The sequence below is a fragment of the Heptranchias perlo genome, chromosome 37 (genome assembly GCF_035084215.1).
Source record: "Heptranchias perlo isolate sHepPer1 chromosome 37, sHepPer1.hap1, whole genome shotgun sequence".
NCBI lineage: Eukaryota > Metazoa > Chordata > Chondrichthyes > Hexanchiformes > Hexanchidae > Heptranchias > Heptranchias perlo.
In genome coordinates, this window is record NC_090361.1 from 4,853,065 (window position 1) to 4,871,665 (window position 18,601).

Below are 18,601 nucleotides of genomic sequence, written 5' to 3' on the forward strand. Positions count from 1 at the left end.
TTATCTGGTCATTATCTCATTGCTGTTTGTGGGATCTTGCTGTGCTCGTATTGATTGCCGTGTTTCCTACATTACAACAGCGACTACACTTCAAAAAGTACCTCATTTGGCTGTAAAGCGCTTTGGGACGTCCCGAGGTACTGAAAGGCGCTATATAAATGCAAGTCTTTCCATGAAGGAAGACCGCCTGAGGGAGAGTTGCTGGCAGGCCACGGAATCATAGCCGGCTAGAGGCAGCACTTTCTGAAAAGGAAGACGAGAGAGAAAAAAGGGCCAAATTCAGAGTCCACACTGAGAGATTAACACTCTTTTGAAGTTGAATCACCCTGAGGTAAATATTATTTTCCTTTATCATTTCAGTTGCTGAATGAATGAATAAACAGGCTGAGCTACAAATAGTTGCCAACAAGCTATTTTCATCTATAGTTTATCTCAAATTAATCCAAGCATGATCCTAATTGGTTCCCATTTTGTTTCCAAAGTAGTTATGCATTTAATGGCCCCTGACTGTATCTGGGATGGTGGAGTCAAACACGGGCTTGTTTGAACTTGCGACTTCACAGGCGGTGAAACTAGAAAGAGCACACTGACTAATAACGGATACACTCCACATGGTCTCCAACAATCTTGGTTTGATGTCTATGGTAATCCTGCAGGCTTGCAAGTCCTGAGCAAGTTCCAGCGCACTGGATCTGATCACACTGGGCTACACCTGCTCATCACATCACAAAGAATGCTGCACAGCTGATAAAGTCATATCAAGGGCGTGCGGGCCAGGTGTGGAAAACATCTGGGAGGACAACTAGAATGCTGCCTTTTGGCAACCAGTTCTTGGCACTCGTGTCTGCAACAGGAGACTTGTACATCAGCCTCTGCTAATGTATTGGCCTATTACAGGCCAGTTACATAGAATGCACAGCACAGAAACAGGCCATTCGGCCCAACTGGTCTATGCTGGTGTTTATGCTCTACACAAGCCTCCTCCCATCCTTCTTCATCTAACCCGATCAGCATATCCTTCTATTCCTTTCTCCCTCGTATTTATCGAGCTTCCCCTTAAATGTATCTATGCTATTCGCCTCAACTACTCCTTGTGGTAGTGAGTTCCACATTCTAGCCACTCTCTGGGTAAAGAAGTTTCTCCTGAATTCTTTACTGGGTGTATTACTGACGATCTTCTATTTATGCCCTCCAGTTTTAGACTCCCCCGCACCCTCGTTATGCCATACAGTTGGCATCAACGAAAAGAGGCTTTCGTTCCACACAAATTCGCCCAAATCGATTTCAGGCGGGCAGAGCGAGGCTCCTTTCAGAAGCTCCTCGTCACCGCACTGCTTCCGCCTTGCACCAGCTGTGGCTCGACAACAGCTGGCGCAAAGGAAAGTTTAGCACGTTCTGCTCGGCCACTCGGGGAACTTTTTATAAAAAAGCTCGCTGAGACAGTAAAACCGTCCAGAAAAAAAAAAAGGTAAATCTGGAACAGTGCATCAAATTAAACCAGGACGGTGGGACACGGGTTCAAATGTGGCCAATTAGGACTGATGTGAGGGAGGTCACCCACACACGAAGAGTCAGTGTCATTTGGACTTCTGGACGGAGCAGTAGAGGCAAGGCCCCGGGATTATTGAAGAAAGCGCAAGATGCTACGACGAGGGGAGGTTCTTTCTGGACAGACAGGCTGAATAATCTTCCTCGTCCGTATCCCTCTGGGTCAAGATATTCCAAGTTACTCTCCTCTTGGTTGGGCCAAAACCAGTTTCAAAGACCAGGCCATGAAATGGCAGTCACTGAATAAAGGCACTTGGTGATGGTACCTGCTGGAGATCGGTGCTGTGTTCCACCCAGTATACATGGATCACCAGCAGACATTTCTGGCACGACTCATTTAACCTTTTCAACACTTCTTCCCGCACACCCCCCATGTACTAACAATTATGAATTCATACTCCCTGCCTCTTGCATTTTACAATCACACATCTTTTTAAATGAAGCAATTTCTTTTATTAAAACAGAAGGCCCCAGTTAGCTCTTTGGAAATACATTACAATTAATAAATGAATAGTGACCAGGCACTGCAGCTTTGAGTTTAAACATAAAACGGCCACTGCAAACATTTACTACAGGAACAGAAATACCCCTCGCCCTCCCCTCCCCTCCTCGCCACACACTTCCCCCTCCTCCTCCCAATTTTCAGTCCTTATTGTGTTGCGGGTTTTGGTATGCAGGATTATCAGGCGCCCTCCAGTATCTCGTTGCAAAGGCCACTCTTCAAGTACAAGCTCAGAAGAGTGAGTGTCAGCAGACTATTCGACCGTGGAAGGACTCACAGCCTTGCCCAATCCTGTCCTCGCGCAAGGCCCAGCAGAAATCACTGGATGGTGATCCCCTCCCTAGACCAGGGGCATCGAGGTTGGGTTATAGTAATTCTACCACAGGCCCAGATGAGATCAGTAAACAGCACAGGGATCACACGGCATAACGCACTGTTGGCAGAAGGAATCCTTCCTGGTCCATACGATTCAGCTCAGCAGTGGCCAGCGTCTTTACCAACTGATCTATAGAGGGGAGCCAGAGATAAGCACACGCAACACCACTGACTGATGGACTTTCTCACTCACCTCAAACACTTCCTCATCCAATATCCTGGTGCCAAAGACGGTGACTCCATTTGTGCTGACGACAGGGTTGTCACTTCTTGCCAGGTACTCGGAGATCTGCTTGTTGCAATCAACGATCATCGTGACATTCTTCCCTTCAACACTGATTGCCACTCGGTGCCACCTGCAAAACACAACCAGCAGGTACTGATGTGGTCCCATCATACACGCCATTACAGTCACCAGTGGCATAGGGATCACTCAGTATAATGCAAGGATTATTCACTACATTGACGCCAATATACCTTAAGCTAATACATTTCAATGTTGTGCACTTGCTGTGCGACACACTTTCCGAATGCAACCATCAGTGATGACCTCCCCTCTATATCCATCTCCACTTTACCAATACTTGGCCCAGTCACCACACAACTTGCATTTAGATGCCTCCTTTAACGTAGTAGAACTTCCCAAGGTGTTTCACAGGTGCATTATCAGACCAAAGAAAAATAGACACTGAATACAGACTCTCTACCTCTCTCTCCTCCTTTCAGACTCGCCTTAAAACCTACCTCTTTGACCAAGCTTTTGGTCACCTGTCCTGTAGTGCTGAAGACTTGTGCTCCAGAACTAGCTGCGCCTCTAGCCAAGCTGTTCCAGTACAGCTACAACACTGGCATCAACCCGACAATGTGGAAAATTGCCCAGGTATGTCCTGTCCACAAAAAGCAAGACAAATCCAATCCGGCCAATTACCGCCCCATCAGTCTACTCTCAATCATCAGCAAAATGATGGAAGGTGTCGTCGACAGTGCTATCAAGCGGCACTTACTCACCAATAACCTGCTCACTGATGCTCAGTTTGGGTTCCGCCAGGACCACTCTGCTCCAGACCTCATTACAGCCTTGGTCCAAACATGGACAAAAGAGCTGAATTCCAGAGGTGAGGTGAGAGTGACTGCCCTTGACATCAAGGCAGCATTTGACCGAGTGTGGCACCAAGGAGCCCTAGTAAAATTGAAATCAATGGGAATCAGGGGGAAAACTCTCCAGTGGCTGGAGTCATACCTAGCACAAAGGAAGATGGTAGTGGTTGTTGGAGGCCAATCATCTCAGCCCCAGGACATTGCTGCAGGAGTTCCTCAGGGCAGTGTCCTAGGCCCAACCATCTTCAGCTGCTTCATCAATGACCTTCCCTCCATCATAAGGTCAGAAATGGGGATGTTTGCTGATGACTGCATAGTGTTCAGTTCCATTCGCATCCCCTCAAATAATGAAGCAGTCCGAGCCCGCATGCAGCAAGACCTGGACAACATCCAGGCTTGGGCTCAGAAGTGGCAAATAACATTCGCGCCAGATAAGTGCCAGGCAATGACCATCTCCAACAAGAGAGAGTCTAACCACCTCCCCTTGACATTCAACGGCATTACCATCGCCAAATCCCCCACCATCAACATCCTGGGGGTCACCATTGACCAGAAACTTAACTGGACCAGCCATATAAATACTGTGGCTACAAGAGCAGGTCAGAAGCTGGGTATTCTGCGGCGAGTGACTCACCTCCTGACTCCCCAAAGCCTTTCCACCATCTACAAGGCACAAGTCAGGAGTGTGATGGAATACTCTCCACTTGCTTGGATGAGTGCAGCTCCAACAACACTCAAGAAGCTCGACACCATCCAAGATAAAGCAGCCCGCTTGATTGGCACCCCATCCACCACCCTAAACATTCACTCCCTTCACCACCGGCGCACTGTGGCTGCAGTGTATACCATCCACAGGATGCACTGCAGGAACTCGCCAAGGCTTCTTCGACAGCACCTCCCAAACCTGCGACCTCTACCATCTGGAAGGACAAGAGCAGCAGGCACATGGGAACAACACCACCTGCACGTTCCCCTCCAAGTCACACACCATCCCGACTTGGAAATATATCGCCGTTCCTTCATCGTCACTGAGTCAAAATCCCGGAACTCCCTTCCTAACAGCACTGTGGGAGAACCGTCACCACACGGACTGCAGCGGTTCAAGAAGGCGGCTCACCACCACCTTCTCAAGGGCAATTAGGGATGGGCAATAAATGCTGGTCTCGCCAGCGACGCCCACATCCCGTGAACGAATAAAAAAAAAAATCTCCTTATGTGGTTCGGTGTCAAATTTTGCCTGATAATTGCTCCTGTGAAGCGCCTTGGGGACGTTTTTACTACGTTAAAGTCGCTATATAAATGCAAATTGTTGAATACCCTGGGTCCAGAATGCAGAAAAGTAAAATACGGGTAACAAAGGAAACAATCATGGCTACATCCAAAAATCTAGTCCAAGGACCTGCGCAAAGCTTCGTCTTAGGAAAGTTTTGCCGTACAACCAAGACGCAGACGATGGAGAAGGAAAGAAGCGGATCGTACTTACTTGCCATCAGAGAGGTTAATTTTTTTGAAGATGGGATAATCCTCAGGGGTTGGTTTGCCTGTCTGGTCCTCATAGAGGAAAACGGGGGAGCGACCAATCTCCACACCGAGTTGCTGTATTCCCTGATTATTGTACAGCGACAGCAGGAAAAACTGGGAGTTTTTCTTAGCCTTTAGTGTCGTTAGGATGGAGAAGTTTTCTGGAAAATTTCCATCTACAGTAAGAAAAATTTGCACATTTAGAAATACATTTATTGCCAAAATATGGCAATATTACACTACCTAAAGTTCACACATTGAAATTACTGATTACCATATTTCTATTAGCATTCTACATCATCTCACACAGTCTAACCTGGTCTAGTCACTGCACCAAATCACTTTTCTCCGTTCCCAACTCTCCCTCCATAAGGCCATAAGAGATAGGAGCAGGAGTAGGCCATTCGGCCCCTCGAGCATGCTCCACCATTTAATGAGATCATGGCTGATCTGATTTTTACCTCAACTCCACTTTCCCGCCCTTTCCCCATATCCTTTGACTCCCTCACTGTTCAAAAATTTGTCTAACTCAGCCTTGAATGTATTCAATGACTCAGCCTCCACAGCTTTTTGGGGTAAAGAATTCCAAAGATTCACGACCCTCTGGGAGAAGAAATTCCTCCTCATTTCCGTCTTAAACAGGCGACCCTTTATTCTGAGACTATGCCCCCTAGTTTTAGATTCCCCCATGAGGGGTAACATCCTCTCAGCATCTACCCTATCGAGTCCCCTCAGAATCTTGTATGTTTCAAAAAGATCTCCTCTCATTCTTCTAAACTCCAATGAGTATAGACCCAACCTGTTCAATCTTTCCTCATAAGACAACCCTTCCATACCCGGAATCAACCTAGTGAACCTTCTCTGAACTGCCTCCAATGCAAGTATGTCTTTCCTTAAATAAGGGCACCGGAACTGTACGCAGTACTCCAGGTGTGGTCTCACCAGCACCCTGTAGAGTTGTAGCATGACTTCCCTGCTTTTATACTCCATCCCCCTAGAAATGAAGGCCAATATTCCGTTTGCCTTCCGGATTACCTGCTGCACCTGTATGTTGACTTTTTGTGTTTCATGTACGAGGACACCCAGATCCCTCTGTACCGCAGCATTTTAGTATTTCTCCATTCAAATAATATTTTGCATTCTTATTTTTCCTCCCAAAGTGGATGACTTCACACTTTCCCACATTATATTCCATCTGCCAAATTTTTGCCCATTCGCTTAACCTGTCAATATCAATACTTGAAAAGGATAAATTTGCAGGGCTATGGGGAAAGAGTGGGGGAGTAAGACTAATTGGATAGCTCTTTCAAAGAGCCGGCACAGGCACGACGGGCCGCATGGCCTCCTTCTATGCTGTATGATTGAGTAAGTACAATCTGAGCAGGATAAGCCCTCAAGTTCCCTCATGTCGCACTGTTGCTCCATCTAGTGACTTGGCTGAGGATTAGTAAATCTAGTCAAGCAGCTTGGACTAAGTGCCCAGCTTTTCGCGTTGGCATCAAGTGTCCCATCGTGGACTCTACGACGCCTATTTCACCCCCAGGCCAAGTTCTGCCCAAGAACTCAACAATCGACAAAAGGCTACTATGCAAAACTCCAGCTGACTTGTCCACCCCAACGCCAATCCCACAGTCTGTAATGCAGGAAGAGCCAGAGAACAACCTACATTCGATAAAGTTCACATTTCTCTACATAAGCGTACCTGGAAATAATTGTGTTGTTAGGGCACTAAAGTGAGTTTTATTTTCGAGCCGAAGTGCAATATCAGTGTCTTCAGAACCTTTTCGATGTGTGCAAAATCCTGCAACTGTTAAGACTCCTTCCATGGTGTCCTGCAGGTTCAGTACCTGTAGGATATCAATAGGATTCTCTGCAAGAGTCAAAAGTACATTTATTAGAAACAAAACAATTCTAAATGCATTTCAGTCACTAAGAATCATCTCAAAATATCCGGTCCTTTTCAAGAAAGTTTCAGTCACGAGCTACGAAACAGGTCTTTTTATTCCATCACCCCCGTCCCCTCTAAGTATAGGACTCGAGAATCCACAACACTCTTTAAAGTCGCATAACCGTTTACACACAGGCGTTCAGGCCAGTTCCTTGGACACGGAGGGTTCACAATGGACCGGGTTTGCTTTACTCACGCTTAAGATTGGTCCTGTGGGCACCAGTCGCCCTCCAGCACCTCACCCAACTGGCCATGTGCAAGCCTGAACAGTTAGGCCCATATTATCCCAATCGGTGTTACTTTCACGCATTTTAAATGCGATCAGAATATCTATTCAACTGTCATTTGGGAGAGACGTTAAACCGAGGCCCCGTCTGCCCTCTCAGGCAGACGTAAAAGATCCCATGGCCACTATTTCAAGGAAAAGTAGGGGAGTTCTCCCCGATGTCCTGGTCAATATTTATCCCTCAACCGACATCACTAAAACAGATGATCTGGTCAGTGTCATATTGCTGTTTGTGGGAGCTTGCTGTGCGCAAATTGGCTGCCGCGTTTCCTACATTACAACAGCGACTACAAGTCAGAAGTACTCCATTGGCTGTAAAGTGCTTTGGGACGTCCCGAGGTCACGAACAGCGCGATATAAATGCAAGTTCTATCTAGTTCTTTCTTCAGAGGGTATCACAGCCGACCCAGACATGTTCTCACTCAATGTCCACAGCATGGGTCACTGGACTCCAGCCACGAGTTGGAATCCTGGACGATTTTTTTGTCGTTTTCTTTCTGCTGAGGCCTGCTCTAGGGGCCCCAACTCCTGGTCAGGCTCAAATCACTGATTCAGCACAGACCAGAAACCCAACCTGGGGCCTTCTGGTCCATATAACGCAAAACCACATCACGAGGTTCGTTTAACTACTACTGGGGCAGCCGAGTTAAAGAAACATGTTCCCATACTGTAAAATTCTATGTAATTCTACGTAACATTTTCTTGTGCAGTTTATATATAGAAAATCAAAAAATGCGCTAAAGGCCCAAGGCTGAAAAGAGCACAACAGAGGAATTAAGAAAAAAAAGTAGTGAATAGGTTGACTTTCAAAAGACCACAGATTTTAAGAGGAGGGAAGACAGAGAGGGAAGCAGTTTTAGTAAAGACCGAATCGGAGAATAATCAATGGGCCAAATTTTGCTGTTAGCAGTGAACGAACGGCACTTGACCATAAACTTTCTGCGAGCTTTTGCATGGCAAACTGCGGTCAGCAGGACAGCCAAACATCTGCAGGGCATCTGGGACCTGTGTGAACAGGGCGAGCAACTGTGTATCTGCTTAACCGATCAGATTGAAGAGCAACGCAGAGTCAGAACCAGGAAGTGCAAGTTAGAAGAGTGAATTCAAAATCAAATCAGGCACAGAAAGCAATAGAGAGAGAGGTTAAGAAAGATTGGATTATGAGCGAGAGATAAAAGAGACAGAAAGTAAAAAACTTGATTTAAATTTTTTAATAACAATAATTAAAAGCCAAAGGAATGAGACTCCACATTTGTAAAAGTTAATGTCCAATGCCAGAGATTTTGTATGGCAGTTATTAAGACTTATCACTCCGTTAAAAGGATGCTTAAACTGGAATGGACAAGCCTTAGCTTCTTTTGGCGAGTTTAGTCCGTATCCATCAGGAACTTCACGCCATTCATATTTGAACGGGGAGCCAGACGGCCAGATGCCGTTTTCACGCAGCTTACGGAGGAGCAGCACATCTGGCACGACAACTTCCGGCTTTCTGCGTTTACGCGTGTGCGCTCGCCGGAAGTTACTGTCTGATTTGCCCATAAATAACGGTGAGCGCTGTCAGCCTCGCTGGTATTTTCACAGCGAAAATCCGGCCCAACGAAACTTGGATTTCAACGCGTAATAGGAGATTGGACTGCTTTTTGCTCACTGGTAAGATTACTCTGCCAATAAATTCTGTGACTGCTTGTTCACGTTTCATTCTCTGCTACAGTCTCAAGTGACTTTAATATTCCAGTATAGTATGTCTATAAGATTCAATTTCACCAAATTTCTCGAGCAAAAAGCAACACGTTTTACATTTCTTTATCCAGGCAATAACTTTTATTACATTTGGAAAGCCATTTAATCACACCCAGCCTCACTGTTGTAATTCAAGCTTGTATTATCATTAAGTTTTTATTAAATCAGGGTTTGGACCGAATCCATGTTCAAAGCAGAACAACTCCTGTTCTAGGGCTCCTGAAACAAAAAAAAGAGGTCAAATATTCCACTGAGCAGCAGGTTTGTTGGGGCTGGACTAACACGTAGTCAGCAAGGATTTTCTGCGGGATTTGTCCTTTACAGTGGGTTTGGGATTTCCCCCTTTACCACTGGTTCCTTTATGGTGAGAGTTCGGACACACTGCCAGGGCAGAACCGAGAGCAGAACTCTGGAGGCAATCAAAGCTATACTTGACCTGGGAGCTAGCATTAGTTGCAAAATATTCTTCCAGTATTTCTCCCATATCTGGGGAAGCATTTCTAGACCACTGTCCAACTCCTGGACAGGATACAAGGAAAAGCTTGTTGTCCATGAGAAAGTCCTTCTCTCATCTTTAGCCTTCAATCTCTCTCAAATCAATCATAGATGCATCTAAGGGAAAGCTAGATAACTCCATGAGGGAGAAAGGAACAGAAGGGTATGGTGATGGGATTAGATGAAGTAGGGAGGGAGGAGGCTCGTGTGGAGCATAAACACCGGCATGGACCAGTTAGGCCGAATGGCCTGTTTCTGTGCTGTAAATTCTATGTAATTTGATATAATTCTCTCTCTATCACCTCCAATTGCCTTTTTCCCTCTATTTGATATTATGGTCATTGCTGAACCCCCCTATCATTCCTCCAAAGCTCCGAATACAGAACCCTACATGCTCTTCCTCCTCCCTTCATCCTCTCAGTGTCAAAAATCAAACCCCATCACAACATTTCCAATGCCAACTGATTCTCTCGCAGGATCTCAAACCTGTGGGACCCCACCTCCCTCAGACTTTCCTTCCTCCGACAATCTACAGGCTTTTGAGACCCAAGTTGGGCACCAACTAATCACGACTAGTTCTGTATCACCTCAACTGATCTTTTCAACCTTGTTGGACTCCTGCACACTGGGCCTCAGCCTTTCACTTTGGTTTCTCAATCAATAGAGAAATATTAACCAAATAAAAAAAGGTTGCAAGACAAAAAATATGCTTAGGTCCCTTGTTTTCAACCATGCAATTGGTTTCCATCCTGTAGAAACTGGCATCCAAACGGTCATATTTCTTCCCCCTTCTCTCCTTGGCATCGACTCCTAGCAGGGGTACAGCTCCATAGGCACCAAGCACCCTCCAGTATCTCATTCAAACGAGACAATGAGTGCCGACAAGCTACTTGTCCATCGGGAGCATGATGACATCCTCACCCTGTCATGATGGCCCCTACTGATTCTGGTACTGGACTCGCAACCCAGGGGTCAAGAGTTCAAATCCCACCATGGCAAGTTGTAAAACTGAACTCAATGAATTTACAGGCTGGCAACAGAAAAGGACCATGAAAAGTGTTGGATCGTCATAAAATGCCAACTTGTTCACCAATATTTCTGCCACCCTTGCCCGGTCAGGCGATGTGTAACGCCAATCCCTCAATATGTGGTTGACTATCAATGCCCTCAGGACAACTAGGGATGGGCAATAAATACCAGTTTGCCACTATTCCCACATCCCATGAACAAAGGTTAAAAAAAAATACAAGTTAACTATAAAAACCCAACTCCTATTTTCTTTCATGCTCTTCAGTGACATCACTCTACCCTTAACACCTGCGAGATTCATCTTGCTTTGTTGTTCTTTCATGCTCTCCCTCCATTTGACCACCTCCTTCCTGCTCATCACCCGTCAATGTTGACTGTTTTGACACAACAAAATGGAATTTTGGAATCTATTTTAGAAGGTGGGGGGGGGGGGGGTGAAAAGAGGATTTCACAGGTAAAAGCCATGCCTGGCGTGGGACTGAGCCTCACAGACTAGGAAGGCACCAGGTCCGATTCCCAGTGTATGCCCAGGTAGCCGATCTCAGCTGGTGGGATGTAGTAGGAATGCTACCCTTGGCCACAATGACTTCTTTTAGGGAGGAGGAGGAGGAGGAGGAGGTTAGCCTGGGATGGGCAATAAATACCACATCGCCCGAATGAATAACAAAAAAACTCCCTGATTCCAGCAAAGGACACTGGAGAACAAAGTGCACCTGGTGGACATCAGGTTGAGAACAGGTTCAGGCTCAGCTATGCCCAGCTGATAACTTGCCAACAAGGTCAAGAATGGCAAATTGGGTGAGGTAGAGAGCACTTGTGGAACGATAATCCAGTGCGGAGAAGAGTGGAGATAGCAATTAAAAGTGTTTTATGCACCAATAAGCCATGTCTAGGAACTACGTAAATGACATTCAGATCAAGCAGGCCCTTGTTCACAGTTACACAGTTCTGATCTCATTCACACCTTGGCACCCCCATGCTTTTTAAAAAATTCATTCGCAGAATGTGGGCGTCGCTGGCAAGGCCGGCATTTATTGCCCACCCCTAGTTGCCCCCGAGAAGGTGGTGGTGGGCCGCCTTCTTGAACCGCTGTAGTCTCCGCGATGAAGGTGCCCCACAATGCTGTTGTTTAGGTAGGGAGTTCCAGGATTTTGACCCAGCGACAAAGAACACTCCGCTACTCTCTCTCTCAAATAAGAAATCTGACCTTTTCGAATGTGTCAACTGAGTTTGTGTGGTTCTCCAGTAGGTGAGAATTTATTCTGTATGTCAATCTCTCAAAGGCCGTAGTTGCTCCTTAAAAGGGGCAAGTTATTAAATGTTAAACAATTATCCGTATATGTCTTTTGTTGTGTACCTCCTCAGCATAAATCCTCAAGCTAAAGAAAGTTGCATTACGGAACCAACTGAGTAAATCCAAACAATAGATCTCACTTTGCTTGAATTTTCCTGAAGGTTGCACTTATTAAAATTATTTCCCTTTTTATCGACTCCATACTCTTGTAGAGATCGAGAAGCTTCTTTGCAAAAACTCAACAGTGACAGATGAAAGATCGCTTCAAATCTGTGATATAATCTTGTATTAGTGTGACCACCACACGCACACATCCTCCCTCCTGCCCCAAAAGATCCCACAGCACTATTTTGAAGAAGAAGAGCAGGGGAGTTTTCCCCCGCGGGGTGTCCTGGTCAATATTTATCTCTCAACCAACACCACTAAAACAGATTATCTGGTCATTATCTCATTGCTATTTGTGGGATCTTGCTGTGTGCAAATTGGCTGCCGCGTTTCCTACTTCAGAACAGTGACGACATTTCAAAAGTACTTAATTGGCTGTAAAGCGCTTCGGGACATCCTGAGGTTGTGAAAGGCGCTATATAAATGCAAGTCTTTCTTTCATTCAGTGTAGTCAAGGGTTAACATTATCTCCCTTGTAATGTGCCGTGGATCAGTTAACAACTAACACAGACAGAGTACAACACAGCCCATATAGACATCAACAATCCACATATCGATTCATTGGCACAGCTGTCAAAGAAACATTTTGCTTTTGCAGTTTTTAAAATGAACCAAACTAGAACCAGAATTTGAACTCAACATATCTAATCTTCAGCAAATAGAACAACTCCTCCCTGAACACAAAAGGGCGCAAAGCAAGTGGCAAAATACTTGTCTGGATACTTGACAGCCAGCAAAATACCTTCCTGCATGCCCCAAGGCAGCCTACAGCCAGCGAAAGAGCTCATCAGGTCAAGTCCCTTTGGGAGGGAACTGTTTCCATTTGAGCATCTGCTGCAAACATCAGGAAGATGATAGGTTCACCCTCCATCTCATGATCAATGACCTTGTCAATCTGCGTGCAGACAGTTAAAATGCCATGCTGGTCGCACTGAACACTATTTCGACAGGTCACAGATCAAAGAATTGGGGGGGGGTGTGGGGGTTGCTGCTGAGAAAGCATGTGTGACAGAAGATACTGCATACCTTGCCAATGCAGTATTACTTTACTGTTAATCTCACTGATGTATACTGTACATCTTGATGAATGGAATGGTACTTTCTTGTCATTCCGATTCATGTTTTAATAGGCGTAATTAACCTTTGAAGCAAATGCAAGGAATCTTCATAACAAGGACTGAAAATTTATCTTCCTTTGAAGGGAACTTGCATCAAGTGAAAATTGCAAGTCAAGCGGAGATGTGCGTGCTGCAGAGCTAGTGCATAGGGAGCAAAGCCTCAGTGGGTGGAAGCAGGTGGGTGGGGGCCAAGTCCAGTCGGAAAGCTTGGTCAGATCGAACGTGACTGGGAACCGTCGTCCGACTGGGGCAGCCTGCTCAGGGAGAATTACACACGGAACTAAGCAGGGATGGTGGAGCCCATCATGCAAAGCCTTCTTTTATCCAGCTCCACATCGCGTGACAGGAAGAGCGAATCATCGACAGTATCGTAATGCGGGCAAGGGTTATAATTAAGTCAGCTAACAGAATAAAAGGTTTTGCTGATAAACAATGCACTCAATAATACCCTGCTTCACAGAGGCATAATATCCCTGTGTATATGATGATGGGACAGTTACAATAAAGATAGAGCACTCTGAACACTACGCTCCTGTGAAGCATGTTGGGACATATTACTACCTTAAAGGCGCTATATAAATGCAAGTTGTTGTTGAAATTTACCTCACTGGCTGTGGGACGTCCTGAGGCCGTGAAAGGCGCTATATAAATGCAAGTTCTTTCTTTCTTTAACGTTGAAATGTACAAGACTGGAAAAGACCATTTTGTCCAGTCAGGGGCAGCCCCAGAGTTGAAGAATAGAACACACTGTTCACAACCTACAGTATATCCCACTATCACCGACCTTACTGATTATGACAGAGACAGTAAGAATGCTACCTTGCATAAGACGTTGTCGTCCCTTGACTAACAATGCGTAAGATATATTAATAAGTTGTCAGGCATGGCATTTCTGTTACCAAAGTGGGCTGTTCATCTCCAATTCACTGCAGTTTGCCCAACAGGCTTGTTATAATCAGTTAGCCCGTAGTCCCTTAAAACGGAAGTGGTTGGAATTACTGCCTTGTTGCAGCTTGTGAGAGCACTGTAACAAAGTTAATGAGCTGATGAAATAACACCAGAAGGTTAGAACTACCTTTCAATTCGCTAAGCAGTACAAGATTTACACTGGCCTCGAGTAATTCATTAAAACGCTTTCATGCCCGCCACCTTTTTTAATTTGACAGACTCAGGATGGATGCTTTCCTTTCCAATTTGCTACATGCCCAAGCCATCTCCACTGAAGGACAGACAAATGTGGCAGGAAGTCAAGAACAAAAAAAATGAGATGACCTCAACTTTGACCCCGGAAAGGTTAATCAAATCAAGATATTTGTCTGCGGACTGGTCTGCTGACAAATTCTGTTTGTCCAGACTTTTTGTGTTATGCTAAAGGGATTACGGAAATTACCCGCAAGATCTGAATGAGTGTAACATGATCTCAAAATGCAATCGGTTATGAAAATATTGGGATATTGCATTTTCCAATAACGCTGGAAGCTGTGTCACAGATTAGTCTGGCCAGCACCGGTCATTTCAGGCCTGCCAAATCAAGAGCTTAAATATTCCAGAGACAAATGCAAATGAAATGTGGTGATCAAATATATACATTGTTGGTCGATATAACTGCGACTACTCCATCCCCCATCCCCCGCCCAACCAGAACATTGTGATGATTCAAAATGGGGGGTATGCAGGTGAGATGAGCAAACAGATGTGGAAAGGTGACACAGGCAAGGTCATAACTATAAGATAGTCATTAATAAATCCAATAGGGAATTCAGGTGAAACTTCTTTACCCAGAGAGTGGTTAGAATGTGGAACTTGAGGTGAATAGCATAGATGCATTTAAGGGGAAGCTAGATAAACACATGAGGGAGAAAGGAATAGAAGGATGTGCCAATAGGGTGAGATGAAATAGGGTGGGAGGAGGCTTGAGTGGAGCATAAACACCAGCATAGACCAGATGGGCCGAATGGCCTGTTTCCCCACTGTAGGCTCTATGTAATTCTACATATGGAACCTTCTGGTAATGAACTGCAAATTATTCAGGCTCCACCTGCAGAAAGCCCCAAAATGTGTCTCTACAAATATCTGAAAACAATTGTGATGGACAATGGCATTCATCAAACATGAACCTAACCCAACCCAATAAAATGATTTTTTCATCTTTCAACACTCATTGCAAAAAAAAAAGTTTGGATTTTACCCCCACCCCCACTCAACCTGCTTTCAATGGAGGAGTTGGGGGGGTGGGGGGAACGAGGGGGCAAACACTGTAGGGAGCGAGCGATGCTGTGAAGTTCTCCCAATATTGGCCAAGCCAAAATATGCCCAACGCAGATATGCAACTGCAAAGTGACAGCAGAGGTTCAGATTAACTTAGAATCTAATGTCCTCCTCTCTCCCCTCAACCAATCCAAGGATAGGAGGTTCCGATCAGGTCAAACCACACCCCTCCTCCCAAACTTGATTCAAGCCAATAACTTCTGCTCTAAAATAACTTCTGTTCTTCTCCCACTGGCTCAGCTGGTAAATACACTACCCATTATGGTACTGAGCCACACAGACCAGAGAGGTCTCAGCTTCCGTCTCTGGTCTGTGCTGCTAACTGACCTCAACTATATTGGCAAGGAAGGAAAACAAGAGCAAGTCAGATAATACATGAGGGAGAAAGGATATGCTGAAAGGTTGAGATGAAGAGGGATGGGAGGAGGCTCATGTGCAGCCAGCATTGACCAGTTGGGTCGAATGGCCTGTTTCTTTGCTTTAAAATTCTATATATAAAAAAAATCCAAACCTCCCTATGGAGTGACTGCTGCTGGAAAGTGAGCATGTCTGGATGCTGGGCTTGGCTCTGATCCTGCTCCCTGAGCCCCCAGGGGTCGACTAACCCGCTGAGACTCACTGTCTCGGCCCACATATGAAGAATGGCCTGTTGGCTAAACAAATGGAAAGTGGCCAGCACTTATGGAAATATATCCCAGCAAGACCTCCAGCCAAGGAAGAAAATTGGGGCTGTGAAAGGTTAAAAAAAAAAGCCAGACGATCCCCCAACATAAAGTCGATCACATGTGGAAAAACTAAGGATGTTTCAGTTGCCAACAGCAGTGTAAGTTGAGGTTACTACAGCGTGCCTAAAGAGATGAATTGAGTTCAAATATTGGGCTCATCCCACTTCCTGTACTTTTAAATGCATAGACATACTCTAAATCATGGAATATAATGCACTTCATTTATAATATGTACCCACCGCTATCTGCAGAGAATTTTAGGAAAACTATTAGTATTGTAGATTCATTTCAGTATCCATGTATAGTAAGCATTCCACCCCTACACTGCTAGAATTCTTTTTCAGAAAATGCGTCACGTGCTCAAAGATTTACGATGTGCTCGCTGCACTTTTATCACATTATGGAAGCATCTCAAAAGTGTTTGGAAGACGCTGTCTTATATATACAAAAAAAATCTTGCATTTATCTTGGCAGGACACAAGCTCGTACCTGTACTTCTCCAGGTAACAAATTCCTAATATCCAACGTGCTGTCAGAGAAGAATAAAGAACTTGCATTTATATCGTGCCTTTCATGACCTCAGGATGTCCCAAAGCGCTTTACAGCCAATGAAGTACTTTTTGAAGTCTAGTCACTGTTGTAATGTAGGAAATGTGGCAGTCAATTTTCCCACAAACAGCAATGTGATAATGACCAGATAATCTGTGTGTTTTTTTTAAAAAGAGTGATATTGGTTGGGGGGTAAATATTGGCCAGGACACCAGGGAGAACTCCACTGCTCTTCTTTGAAATAGTGCAATGGAATCTTTTATGTCCACCTGAGAGGGCAGACAGAGCCTCTCATCTGAAAGGTGGCACCTCTGACATTGCAGCTCTCCCTCAGTACTGCACTGGGAGTGCAGCCTTGATTTTGTGCTCAAGTCTCAAGAGTGGGATGTGAACCCACAACCTTCTGACTCAGAGGAGAGAGTGCTACCCACTGAGCCACAGCCAACACCTTTAATAAATGGTAGAATAGATACAGTCAGGACACAGCATCATATTCACAACAGCCAAAACCTCAGGTGATTCGGGGGTAGATTCTAATCAGCGCCTGTGGTTTGAGGCCGATACTAACCTATAATGAGTATGGAATGACCCCAATCAGCAGCAGCCAGCATCATTGCAGCACGTTTGTGACGACCACAAAATGATATCCTGAAGCTTCATTAAGCTCAATACAGCCAACTGAGTTCAAACAAAACCTTCCGAGCTCAAAGGCCGGCCTCCATAGTTCTGGATCAAAGGATATAATCGAGAAACCCATCTTGCTGTGAATGGGAAATTAATGCTTGAGCTTCTCCCAGTAAACCACACAAAACCAAGGGAGGTGCACAGAGTGTTGGGGTTATGAAGGAGGGCAGCTCATTACCCATAGAGTGGAAGCTACTTTTTGTCTAATCAGATTTTTGTCTTCTAAAAGGCGTCCTCAGGCACGAAACAGCAGTAAATATATTTACTTTTTGATCTGTATTAAATACGGAATGCTCAACAGGAAATTGTTTTATGTGACTTTCATTCAGAGAGAGAAGATATTTGTGAGCAGTATTCCCACTAATCACTTAATACTGGGGTTCTGCGTCCAAGTTGCCCCTCGAAGTCACACACCATCCCAACTTGGGCATGGATCGGCGTTCCAGGATTTTGATCCAGCGACCGTGAAAGAACGCCCTACCTAACAGCACTGTGGGAGCACATTCACCACACGGTCTTCAGCGGTTCAAGGCATCTTCTCAAGGGATATCTAGATGGGCAATAAATGCCGGCCTTGCCAGCGACGCCCATATTCCAAGAATACATTTTTTTTTGAAAGAAAGATTCTAAGATTCTGTGGCAGACTAGAAAGTGTTTTGCTGGGAGTGCTTGATACAGATACTGGGGTGAAACAGAAAATCTTCCTTCCTGTGGCACTAACCCCTTCACTTTTCTGGCCAACTCAACCAAAGGAAAATGAGAAGTCATCCTGGTTATATTTTCAATACATAAAATATATCCCTCCATGCAGAAACGTCTAGGTTTGAAGTATTATTAATGGAACACTTCCTGTAAGTGTCGCGCTTGCTTCCTGTAACACTTTTCCCGTCACACGTTGTTGTTAACAAGGTAATAAGTCAACCAAATGCTGGAATATGGGATTAGAGTAGACAGGGCTGATGGCCGGCGCGGACACGATGGGCCGAAGGGCCTCTATCCGTGCTGTATAACTCTATGACTCTATATTGTCCAGCTCATCATAAGCAACATCATTTGAGATCTGTGGGCGTGTAAATCAACTTTCGAGACACATCGCTCTCAGTTCAGGCATCGCACTGTCCCACGTGCAAATTCCTGTTTCACACTTAAAAATCTACTCACTTCCTCTGGTTTCAAAAAAACTTCTCCAGCAATTAGCCACTAATTGACCTCAAGATGTATCTATTATTGACCACTAGTTGGAACTACATGACCTT

The 18,601-nt window shown here is 45.1% G+C and overlaps 1 protein-coding gene across 2 annotated transcripts in view; it reads right to left on the reverse strand.

The window, feature by feature from the left end:
- Positions 1–18,601, reverse strand: part of LOC137304419 (collagen alpha-1(XI) chain-like) — a 226,932-nt gene that overhangs the window by 182,272 nt on the left and 26,059 nt on the right. For both annotated transcript variants that reach the window (XM_067973011.1, XM_067973010.1), the window contains exons 2-4: positions 6,747–6,914; positions 5,007–5,220; positions 2,619–2,781 (exon numbers count right to left, since the gene is read on the reverse strand). In XM_067973011.1, the coding sequence (XP_067829112.1) occupies positions 2,619–2,781; positions 5,007–5,220; positions 6,747–6,914 (545 nt within the window). The remainder of the gene's footprint in view (positions 1–2,618; positions 2,782–5,006; positions 5,221–6,746; positions 6,915–18,601) is intronic.